Genomic DNA, 11,707 nt, shown 5'->3' on the forward strand with positions numbered 1-11,707 from the left:
TGTACTGCGGTTGGCGTGGCGAGCCCAACATGGTCAGAGATAAAGGAGAATGCAGAGAGAGGAAGAGTGCTAAGAAAACCCACATTGCCCTCTTTTTACTGGAAAATAGATGGAGAGTGAGACATGATGAGGCACGGCGTGGTAATGGAGAAGGTGACTAGAGTCCAGCGGTTGGACTTTAGAGGAGCCCGCATGATCATGATGGAACTACATGTAGTGGAAGTAGTGGAATGAGCAGACAATAAACAAGTCACAGGCAGGCAATTAAGAACAGCGCCTGGGGATGAATATTTACCCAGTCGGGCATCTTAAGACCCCATGAAAACACTTAGATTCATCGGAAGTAGTTTTTTATAGGTAGCTAATTGCTAATTTTTGTTGTAGTAGGCCCAACTAGTTAATTATTACTTTTGGTTGTTATCTTTTGTGCTGAAAATCTATGGTTAACTTTTATGTAATATAGCCCATGATTTCAACTATATGTTGTCTCAAAAATATTCATCTCTCACCGACATGTAGACTTGGAGGCAATCTTTTATCTCACTTTGCCTGTGAAAACTGTTTTGACAGGGGTTGTCCGTCCACGTAAATATCCAACTATTCACGGGACAAGAAGGTCCACATATTTTCGTCAGCTCTGTACTACGGCCTCTGCTGGTAGAATTTCATGTGGTAGTAGTATCGTTTTCACCTAAGATAGCTAGACATAGACTGAACCACACACTGTATGCCTGTATTGTCCCTTGGCATATCTGGAGTGAAGTAGGAGTACTTGACTGGACCATACATAAACCAATCCAAATAAATTCAGTCCTTAGCTTTAAATTGGGATCCGTAATAAGTAAGAGAGTCAACTAGCTATTGGATATTTTACTCTTCTCACTTTAATTTGCATGTTCATTGAGCTAACTATATGCACTAGAGAGAAGGCCCAATAATGCAAGATAACCTTATGTAATCTATGTATTTGGTATCAACAATTAATCTCCAAATTCAAGTATCAAGTGTAGTATATCATCATCATGCAAGTACAGTGTTACATAGATTAATCACAATGCAGTTTGATTAAGCAGTGGGCATCATCACATCGCATTCAGAGGAAGGCTATCTTAGATTACAGATGAATATGCAGACACCCAGCTTGGTGTTACATACATAGACTGGATTTGGGTGAAATTTAGCCAGCGAGGGCGCTGGTGTTGTAGACGAGGAGGGCGCCGCCGCCGAGGAGCCCGGCGAGGGTCACGGCCCAGATCAGAAGCCCGGTGGTTCCTGAAGATTAATTACCACAATACAGAGATAATATAATTAATTGACCGTATAATAAGCATATAGGCAGATAAGATTGACCATACAAAAGAATTATAAGTTTCTTAATAATATTAATCAAGATAAGATTTTGCCTTTATGATTTCTAGGGCGTAAGAACTCTCCATCACATCACAGGGTGCTGACAAGTGACAAGACCCTATCAGATTTTGTACCTACTACTATTTCCGTCTCAGAATATACGAAGTTTTAGAGTTAAACACAATTATTAAGAAAGTATATAGAATTAAATGGTGCGAGGTTGTGATTGGTTGAGAGATGGAGGTCTGTGAGAAAAGTGAATGATAGAGGATTGTGATTGGTTGGAAAGAGAATTTTGATGAAGTTATTATATTTTGGAATAAATTCTGGATGTTAGAAGTTATATTATGGGATGGATGGAGTAGTTAACTACAATGGATTGACTCAACATATGCACATATATAGATTTAGATTTGGTTATTCCAAGACTTCTTTGCTGGTATGATAGTAGTATTTCATAAGTATATAGTAAATGGACTGTAAAAGAATGGTTTACTCACCACCAACGTAGGTGTCACCGGTGGGAGACCATTCCTCCGGCGAGTAGATTGGGCTGCAAATCGTCGAGAATTTGTCAGATTGAGCCAATCAATTTGCTAAAATACCGGTAGATAACACCGTAAAAGTACTCTTTTAAGCTTAATTTTATCTCAATCTTGGTTACCTGTAGCCGTCGACGTTTGCGCCGTACTTGTCAACGAATTGGTACACACCCTTCCCCTGCATCCATCACAAAAATCTCAGTTTATTCAGTACAGACTACAGAGTCTGACAGATGGAATCTTTGAATGAACAAAACTTGCAAAATTGTTACTGAAACTTGGACAAATATGGGACAATTATTCTTGCAAGTTTTAAAGTTTGAAACCTAGCCACCACCATGAAGAATAACTAGCAAAATTTCGACTGAAACATTGAGAAATTTTGGAGCTGGGGACAAGTCCTGACCGTGCTCTTCCTGCCAGATGCATCAATATCGACTGACATGCCACCTCCAATCCCTGCAAAGATAAAAAAAAAAAAAGAAAAATGATAAACCACACAAATTCAGCCACTGAAACTCACTCAACAATAATCAGCAAAACATTCCGAAGTCTGAATTCTGAAGAAAGTTTCAGTTTCAGACCGTAGGGCTTGTCGGTCTTGATCTTCTTCCCACCGCTGCAGACGATGGCGAAGGAGGATCCCCGGCGGGAGATGGACGGAAGGCCCTTGGCCCGGGCCGGCGCCACCAGCGGCGAGGTGATCATGGATGTTGCCATCCTCAGCTTCAGCTCAAATTTTTCTGCACCTCACTCTCACTGTTCTACCTGATCTCTGATGGATGGATGGATGCAAAGCAGAGGTGAGAAGCAATGGCAGCTCAATATAATTGTGGCGCCAAAAACCTTTGGTGGCCAGTCACCCACAGGATGGTGGATGGGGATAATGCCAGGGTGCACAGCACAGGTGTGACCGCCGGCGCGCCACGTGGCGCGCCGCGTATGGTCCGGTCCTGATATGGCAGTGCCAGAACGTTATCCTCTGGGGATTTTCAGTGGACATGAGTAAATTTGTGTTGGCACTGTTTTAGCAGGGGAAATTATGTGGTGCCTGGATTGGACAGATGAGCTATTTACCATGAAAAATCAACAAATATATCAAGAAACAGTGAAAGAATCAGTCAAAACATGTGGTGCCAATGGATGCCATTGCAATCTGTATTCTGGAATGTTCTGATATGAAGGTGGATGAAGAACTGGATGTTAATTTGGCCATGTACATCCGAGTTTGGATATAGAGGCCAGGTTTTAATCCATTATCTAAAAGAACTGAATGTTAATATATGGTCACTAGCTAGGGCATCACATTCAGATGCTACTCAAATTTTTACTCCAAATCAGGAACGAGGGGACTTCAGAAGGTAAGAATCTGGGTTTCTCTGCCAAAGATGGTATTATTATTACTATCAAGGGGGGAAATAGATAAATTCTGAGCCTGTGACAATACAAGATAAGGTAAGTTATTTTCTTTCTGACTGGGTAATTTCAGCCACTGGCAATTATCCTATCCAGCAAGGAGACTGAAATCCATGGCTAGCATAAATTTTCTTCTTTTTCTTAAAAATAATAATAATAAAAGCACTCCCTCCGGTTTCATTTTAATTGACGTTTTGGACAATGACATGGTCTACAAGATACATCTTTGACCTTATTTTTCTATTATAATATATATAATAAATAAATGTATGTTTACTTTTATTATAATATTTTAAAAGACAAATCTATATATGTTGTTATAGTTCCTTTAAACTAAATATTTTTAAAGTTATTGATAGTCTAAGTTATAAAAGTTTGACCTCAACCTTGTCCAAAACGTCAATTAATATGGAACCGGAGGGAGTATATTTTAGGAGAAATAGATCAAATCCAGTTGTCTGGACCTCCTTGGATATGTACCCCACCCCCAAATCCCCAATAGAGCAAAGCTCCTCAGTATTTACCTCAGGTTTGCTTCCATCAGCAGCTGCTCTGTAAACTCAAAAGTCTGAAGAAGGGATTCATACGGCGCTCATTTCGATCAAGATAACAAGTCGTCACCGTAGTCAAATTTCCAAAATCACCGGAGTAACTGTTATTATTATACGTTTTCTGAAATATTTAGCTTATTAACCTGAAAAGCATAGATTTGTCTCGGATAATGCTAACGTGACAATATGAGTTTACCAGTAGTTGCAAATACGTCATACTAAATTTTTGCAGTGAAGGTTATTTTGTGTGCGCGCAGCAACAGTCGAAAGTTCAATTCTGAAACCTGCTAATGCCCAAAACAATATCAGTAGTAACCTGCAGTTCATGCATGATGCAGCATCGATGAACTGATATCAGTAGTAACCTACAAAAATTCATACATATCATGCATGATGAGCAGAGTCAGCTAGCCTCTTTTTCGTTTTGATAACTAGTTTCTGTGCATCTCACTAGCTTATGTTTGCAACTTTGAATATTGCTTTCACATAACATATCACGGAGTAGTTCTGTTAGTAATGTTTGGTTCGAACCACAGAAGATAAACAAAGATAATGACATCATATTATCTCAAACAATAGTCACGTTCGTAAACACAACCCATAGAATATATCGGTTTACAACCAGATGCGAATTGCTCAAAATTGCATAGCATGGACTAGTCCAAGACAACAGTTTACCAACAAGACCACATATTCTGCATTTCAGAAGAAAACCGTTGAAATTTATCCTCAAGAATACAGAACATGCGAATGCCACTCATCTACACAAGGGTGAAAAAAAATCATTGGCTATTTGCTACAAAAATTCAGAATCTCGTATCCTCTATTTACAAAGGAGACTCCAACTATTACGTTGCACCAGTGGCAACTGCATCCCCTAACCATCTAAAAAAACTGCACGCCCTAGTCAATGTACTCATGTTGTCAATTGTAACTCTTGCTTGAGTACAAGTTTGTACCCAGTGTTGCTATGACCAAAATTGCCTACTATACACAGTTGATAACAAACCAAATCTGAGAACATGCCAAAGGCTCCTGCCAAAGATGAGATTAAGAAATTTGAGCCAAAAAAACATTGAGCAATGGAACCTATCTGGAAAATGTAGGGCCTGTGTGGTAGGCCATGGCTCTAAAATCTGAATTGAAGTGGAAGTTCAAAGGAGATGACAGCTAAGTGAGTTATACTAAAATAATTAACTTCTCAAGTTAAATATTAGCGTAGTCCTTATATCCAGCGGAAACAATCGCAAGCAATATGCAGAACACCAGAAATTCTGTCTGCATATTGTGATTGAAGAGGTTGGCAAAGATTATACACAAACGATTATAGCTATGAAAAACCCATCATAGGACATGGGGTATTTGAAAAGAAAATGAAGCTTTGGTTCTGAAACAGAACAGTTAGAAAAAGGAACTATCCCCCCACACTAACAATGGAAGGAAACAGCCATCACTGCAGAAAGGACATAATCATGAGAAGGAATCAGTCATCACTCCTGAAAGGACACAATATGGAACTAATCGACTGGGAATATTTGAGCATGCCAAACAAGGCGACCAAATTCTTGTGATTGAAGAATTTGGCAAAGAGCATATACACATGTTCATTGGTAAGAAAAATCCACCATAGGGACATACTGCATTTGAAAAGAAAGGAAGCTTTGGCTCTGCAGCAGAGTAGTTAGAAAGAAGAGTTCTTCCCCTGTGGTAACAACTGAATGAATCAGCTATCACTGCTGAAAGGACACAATCATAAGTTAAACCACGATGAGATTGAACTAATCATTTGAGAATCATTTGAGATTAACCGGGTATATTTGAACATGCCAAATAAGATGGACAAGGCAACACAAATAGGTCAAGGTTGAGAACCTAAGGAACATAGAGTGCTAGGTTCACCCTGGGAACACACTTGGATAAGCATGAGATTCATCGAAACTTGTGTGGACGGGTATTTGATGCTCTTTCCTGGACCCAAGGAAATTATGGGATGGCACGAGAAGTTGAAAGGAACAGATTGAAGTGTCCAGCTATATTGAAAACTATAACAGGAACCTTAAGTAGACATTATGAAAGCTTTGATCAAATTCTCTGCTGATTGCTTCTGTTCAGTGGTGCCAGATATGCGAGCAACATGGTCATGACGAGACGATTTTGATTCAATAATTTCAATGTGAGCTCCAGAAATCTGCAATGGTACTAAAAAATTAAACATTGATGCAAAGGAGAGAAAACAATAGGCTACCTATAAGGCTTTATTCCCCTAAATTTATAAACCCACTGAAGATGTCAGATATACCAATTGCACTTTCATAATTTTTGTCCTGTTAATCCCGCTAACAGATTATCTCCTTTCCTACAAAGTCCACTTAAATGAGTGCAGTCTTGCAATTGTATAAACACACATCATACGATGCATTCTAATCATTTTAATAAAACAAGCAAAAAGATCAACTTGTGTTGAGTACTGGAAAATGGAACATATATTCATTTAAGAAAATTAATATAGTATTCAACTCACTAATAGACGAGATAAAAAGAAGCAATATAAGCGTTTGTGCTTGTCACCATTTTTTAAAATCTACCCCTTTCTCTAGACGCTGAATCCATATCAAATATAGAACAAAGTAAAAGTTATTACTCCCTCCTTCCATTAATGTATAACGTGAACTAACCAACATCATATATTAGTGGAAAGAGGGAGTACATTCAAAACGAGGGGTTCATTTATGTTGCAAAAGGAAAGATAGCACCAATATGAATGGCAAACTAACCTTTCTAATGTTGTCCAGGTTTGTGCCATGTTTCCCCATTACTTTTGACAGGCCACTAGCAGGAATAGTCATTTCCATATGTGGAGGACGTCTGACCAATGGTAGTTAGCGAAGAGGATTAAAACAGGAAGGATCAGATACCAAGTGCTCCCTCTGTCCCAAATTATAAGGCCTATATTTTTTTGCACGGTCTTCAATAACATACTTTAACCAGTATTTTATTTCATTCTATGATCCCAACAAATATGAAATTAGCAACACATGAAAGTACTTCAAAATATGAAGTGATATAACACGCATAATATTTAGTATAGATATAGCTAGTATGATTATTAGTCAAAAGATACCGAGTTTGATTGTACTTAAAAAGGGGCACCCTATAATTTGGGACGGAGGGAGTAATAATTAAAACGAATTATTAAATGGAAGAATAAGCAGTACTTGAGATCAGGGTTCATGGGAAGTTCTGTTCCAACATACCCTCCATATCCCTTTGATGCATATGACGAGACTGCTGAATAGCCATCATCTATAGCCTGATGGAAAATTATCATTGGCTAAGCTGATATCAAAAAATTCAATATAAAGATCAAAGGAGAAACAAGTATAATTGAAGTTAAACTAAAATGGTGTACCTGCAAGGAGCTGTACCCATACAAACTGCTATGCGGATATACTTCCAAACCACGTTCTATGTCACCCCTATGATCATAGCCCAGGGGAGTGATCTGTTGTCTGTAAGGTAATAATGCAGGCAAAGGATAACTGCTTGCATACAAAGGATCAGTAGTGGCAACAGTTAGCTTCCCATCTTTCTCAGAATTTTGCCTGTCCACACTGTCCCTCAAAACATCATCCCTGAGTCTTAAAACTATCTGTACAAGAGCATCACGCAGATTTTCCACTTCTCCAAACACCTACATGCAATGACAATTTAGACCCAAGCTATCACAGTAACAGACTCTTTTTAAATGGTAAAATGAGATACCTCGACAAGCTCATCACTGGAAGATGCCTTCCGTGGTTTTTCACCCTTTGATATGTAGATAGCTGCCTTAGTCTTACTCCGCATGTCATTGACAATCGAACCGCCCTTGCCAATAAGACAGCCTATTACCTTACCTGGAACAAGAAGGCGAAGATTCATTTTACCTTCATTGTCATCATTGATCTTCGATTGCAGAAGCAGAACAGCTTCCACTGCTGCAGACTTAGCATCATCGGTGGCCTGAAACAGAAGGTAACACCCCAAATAAAACACCACACTGTAGGGCAGAACCAACATAACTTTAGAAGGAAGCGTGATCTAACCTCATTGGATGTAATGGTGATTATACTTTCCTCTCGGTCATTTTTTGAGTCATCAACATCTATCCTTGCACCACTCTCTTTCCTTATACTCTTTATGGTCACCCCACCTTTACCAATAACCAACCCAATCTTGCCAGCAGGGCATAAAACACGCAATACTAGCTCCCCAGAACATTTCGGTGTATTATAAGCAGGAATTACAGGAAGCACAGATTGGTAAATGGGCAGTCGACTATGAGCATCAGCCGATACTGTAAGTTCAGGAACATGAGGTGTTGACCCTAAGATTGATAGACTTGGATGTCCAGAAGATATGGCAGCATCAGAGGGTGAGTAGAAGTTACTAGATGGGTAAACAGGAAGCTCAGAAGGAACTATAATGCTTGGACGAAGGTCTGAAACAGAAGTTTCAAGAGGAATGGTCTCTTTTGATGGGCACTTGTAAATGATGGTTGATACTGCAAATAGTGCCTTTCTGACAGCTCTAGCATCACCGGTTATCTGTTTAGCATATATACATTACACATAGCAATTAAAGAACATATATATGGAAACACATCATGGATATTGCAGAAAGTGGAACTTAAAAAGAGTGGTTACAAATTGTTAAGCATGATACAGTATAAAGGTGTGTACAACACAAAGTATGATAAACAAATAAAGAACAAAATCTGATAGAAAGGCATTTAGCTTCAGAGCTGCATTTACTGAACAGATTGTAGGTATTCAAAATATTGTACTGGCATGTTGTAACTAATAAGATCTTTATTCTTTTTATATGTGTTGGTGGTGACTGCAAGCTTTACACCAATCCTCTCACTCCATAAGTTATATGGCTCTGAATAAACTTAGGCATGTATATTGTTTGCAGGATCTTTTCTTTAAAAAATGGATTCCTCGCAAATGTCTATACGTAGGTGGCTAATTGATCTTATGCAATGATGTATACAATTTCATGTTCGAGCGTAACTAAGTTTTACATTTTTAAAATTTACAATTTATAGCATATTTGTTTGGCAAATGCCATAATGCATGGTCACTCACAAACAAAGAATATATATGATGATATTATTACAAGTCGTATGAAAGTCAAGGAAATTACTGCAAATATGCTGCTCAATATCCTCAAACTGTTCAATAATTGTTAATCTCCTATTATGTTGGCAAATGATTTAAATTAAGAAAAGTAAAAGATGAGAGAAATTACCTGAACAAAATTATCAAAGCTCATAGCACATGAATGTGTAACTTCATTTGGATCTTTTGGGCTCACTTTAATAAATGCTTTCGAAGTTGACCGAAGCCTCTTGATGACAGCACCAGACTTTCCTATGACACTTGCAGATTGACTAGCTGGTACAAGGATATTTGCTTCTTCATCATCAGAGTCCCTAGTGATTGACAGAGCATCAACAATTGCATCATGTACCTTGAGTAATGCATCTTGTGCTGTGCAAACAGGCTCCCTGTCATCGTCGTCATTAACATCTAGGTTTCTATGCTTGACAAAACAATATACCAAAATAACCCTCTTGTCTGCACCAGGGTGAGGGTCGACAACCTTGACTTTAGCACTCGTCTGTTGTCGGATAGAGTTTATCACCTTGCCGTTCTTGCCAATTACATTACCTATTACTCTGTCCGGACAGAGTATGCGGTAAACAACCAATTCATCATTACCAGAGTTTTCCTGGGCACGTGGCACTGGCCTCCTCTTTTGGTCCCTCCTTTCTTCTCTGTCATGGTCCCTGTGTTGCTGAGGGCGTTTGCCAGTATGCCTCATTTCGTTAACTGCAAAAGAGGATGCAGGATAAAAATCATATTTTTAATGAACTGCAAATGAAAAATGCAGGCTTAAAATCATGGGACGCATTATAGATGAACAGAGAACATCAAGCAATTAAACAAGTTGAATTACTAAGCGATGGATGTGGCAGCCGCAGCAAGCAAAACACGACAAGAGCTAGTCGAAACGCGGAAAACGGGATCCGGTCTACGGATTAATCATCACAACAACAGGATTAGAGTTACGGATTTATCAGAGAAGGATGACGTTGTCATGGCAATAATAGCACCCCCAGTCTGCCTGCAGCTAGCAGGAGCAAAAGCTGAACATGATGTTAAAAAGAGTGAAATTCTACGGGATTTGCACAGCACAGGAGAGGCCTCGGAGCAAGAACCTAACGCTTGAGATTCCAATGCCCAAATCTCCTCCAATCCGCGAGTCCACGCAAGCAAGAATGTTTCGACTGACTGTCCCATAAAAAAAAGAAGACGAGGCGAGAGAGGCGATAAATGCATCGGCGGGCGATTGAAGATCGCGAGGACGTACCGAAACCGCCGCCACGCATCGACGGCGGGGGTGGGGGTGGGGGTGGGGGTGGGGGGAGGAAGGGGAGGGGCACTTCGGCGGCGAGACTGGATCGAGGAGGAGCGGAAACCCTAGGGAGGAAGAGGATCGAGTCGAGGGGAAGCTCTGCTCTGCTCTGCTCGGGTCGTCTCTCTCCGTCTCCGTCTCCGGTCTCAGCCTTCAACTGCTGCGTGTCACGCTCACGGACCAAGGGTTTCGTTATCTACGACTACCAAGTCTTCTGGGCCCACTCGTCATTGGAACCATTTTTTGGGAGGATTTTTTGTGTTCTTGAGATCACACAATCACTTCATTAAGCAAGAACAGAGATTATATGGAATAAATTAATAAACCCAGTACATTGCCAGAAGACAGAAGCTGAAAGCAAAGAGCTATCCTTTTAAAAGGAGGATTAACTAAACTAAAGAAGCAACTTTTCTGATGAAACCGAGCAGCAGAGAAAGAAGCAAGTCAACAGGGAGCTGCGGCATTGCCGCAACAACTGTTTCCTTGGGCCTCATTGGGCGTGCACTCCGCTTGACAGGCTGGTAATCCTCTTCGGCTGCCTCCACGGAAACGGCACAATACAGAGGTTTTTTTGCTGAGCCGTAGAATTTGATTCACCGGACTCAGCACAGGATTTTCACGGAGTTCATCATTAAATCTGAGGAGCTCTAACAACAAGCCTGTCAACCAAGGTCGCACAGGAAGTCTGAGCTCAACCCGAATGACAAACCCCCATATAGTTTATGCTGCAAGGGAACAAAAGAGAAGACGAATCCGAAGTCCAGCCAACCTTCAACATAAAAGAGTTTGAATGGCCGCAAAATGATTTCTGAACTATATGAAAATATGAAAATATGAAAAAGGGAGGATCTGAACTGACCATAGAAAAGGGAAGTCATTGGTGCCTATCAGTTTGTGAGGATCAAATCCTATCTTATACTATATGAAAATATGAAAAAGGTACAGCTCACTAAATTCTAAATCTAAATATACAAAAATAACACTCACCACTACTCCCTCCGTTTCACAATGTAAGACTTTCTACCATTGTCCACATTCATTTTGATGTTAATGAATCTAGATATATGACTTTCTAGCATTGTCCACATACATATAGATGTTAATGAATCTAAACACATACATATGTCTAGATTCATTAACATCTAAATGAATGTGGACAATGCTAGAAAGTCTTACATTATAAAATGGAGGAAGTAACAATTATTACATTTAGGGGCTGTTTGGATCACATGGACTAATTTTAGTCACTGTCACATCGGATATTGAGACACTAATTAGAAATATTAAATGTAGACTAATGACAAAACCCATTCCATAACCATGGACTAATTCACAAGATGAATCTATTGAGCCTAATTAATTCATGATTAGACTAGGTGATGCTAC

The 11,707-nt window shown here is 39.6% G+C and overlaps 2 protein-coding genes across 3 annotated transcripts; both read right to left on the reverse strand.

The window, feature by feature from the left end:
* Positions 1-980: 980 nt before the first annotated feature.
* On the reverse strand, positions 981-2,740 carry LOC127783357 (photosystem II 10 kDa polypeptide, chloroplastic). The gene is made up of 5 exons (XM_052310613.1): positions 2,477-2,740; positions 2,299-2,351; positions 2,015-2,070; positions 1,851-1,903; positions 981-1,272 (listed from the first exon to the last, which is right to left on the reverse strand). The coding sequence occupies exons 1-5, from the start codon at positions 2,610-2,612 to the stop codon at positions 1,178-1,180; spliced, it is 393 nt and encodes a 130-aa protein (XP_052166573.1). The 5' UTR covers positions 2,613-2,740; the 3' UTR covers positions 981-1,177.
* A 1,733-nt stretch (positions 2,741-4,473) lies between these two features.
* Positions 4,474-10,473, reverse strand: LOC127782141 (KH domain-containing protein At4g18375). 2 transcript variants are annotated; one of them, XM_052309212.1, is made up of 8 exons: positions 10,277-10,473; positions 9,152-9,735; positions 7,945-8,445; positions 7,622-7,861; positions 7,269-7,550; positions 7,114-7,169; positions 6,634-6,724; positions 4,474-6,047 (listed from the first exon to the last, which is right to left on the reverse strand). In XM_052309212.1, the coding sequence occupies exons 1-8, from the start codon at positions 10,293-10,295 to the stop codon at positions 5,916-5,918; spliced, it is 1,905 nt and encodes a 634-aa protein (XP_052165172.1). In that variant the 5' UTR covers positions 10,296-10,473; the 3' UTR covers positions 4,474-5,915. The 2 variants fall into 2 exon arrangements, with proteins under 2 accessions (XP_052165172.1, XP_052165171.1); XM_052309211.1 differs by having other exon boundaries at positions 7,075-7,169.
* Positions 10,474-11,707: the final 1,234 nt, after the last annotated feature.

This window comes from Oryza glaberrima, chromosome 8 (assembly GCF_000147395.1).
Source record: "Oryza glaberrima chromosome 8, OglaRS2, whole genome shotgun sequence".
NCBI classification, from domain to species: Eukaryota; Viridiplantae; Streptophyta; class Magnoliopsida; order Poales; family Poaceae; genus Oryza; species Oryza glaberrima.

Coding starts and splice junctions, on each gene's coding strand:
- LOC127783357 (XM_052310613.1), bottom strand. CDS start 2,612: ATGGCAACATCCATGATCACCTCGCCGCTGGTGGCGCCGGCCCGGGCC. Junction 2,071..2,298: donor CATCTGGCAGGAAGAGCACG/GTCAGGACTTGT, acceptor TGATGGATGCAG/GGGAAGGGTGTGTACCAATT. Junction 1,273..1,850: donor CGGTGACACCTACGTTGGTG/GTGAGTAAACCA, acceptor ATTAATCTTCAG/GAACCACCGGGCTTCTGATC.
- LOC127782141 (XM_052309211.1), bottom strand. Junction 8,446..9,151: donor GCTTTGATAATTTTGTTCAG/GTAATTTCTCTC, acceptor TATGCTAAACAG/ATAACCGGTGATGCTAGAGC. Junction 7,551..7,621: donor CCAGTGATGAGCTTGTCGAG/GTATCTCATTTT, acceptor CATTGCATGTAG/GTGTTTGGAGAAGTGGAAAA.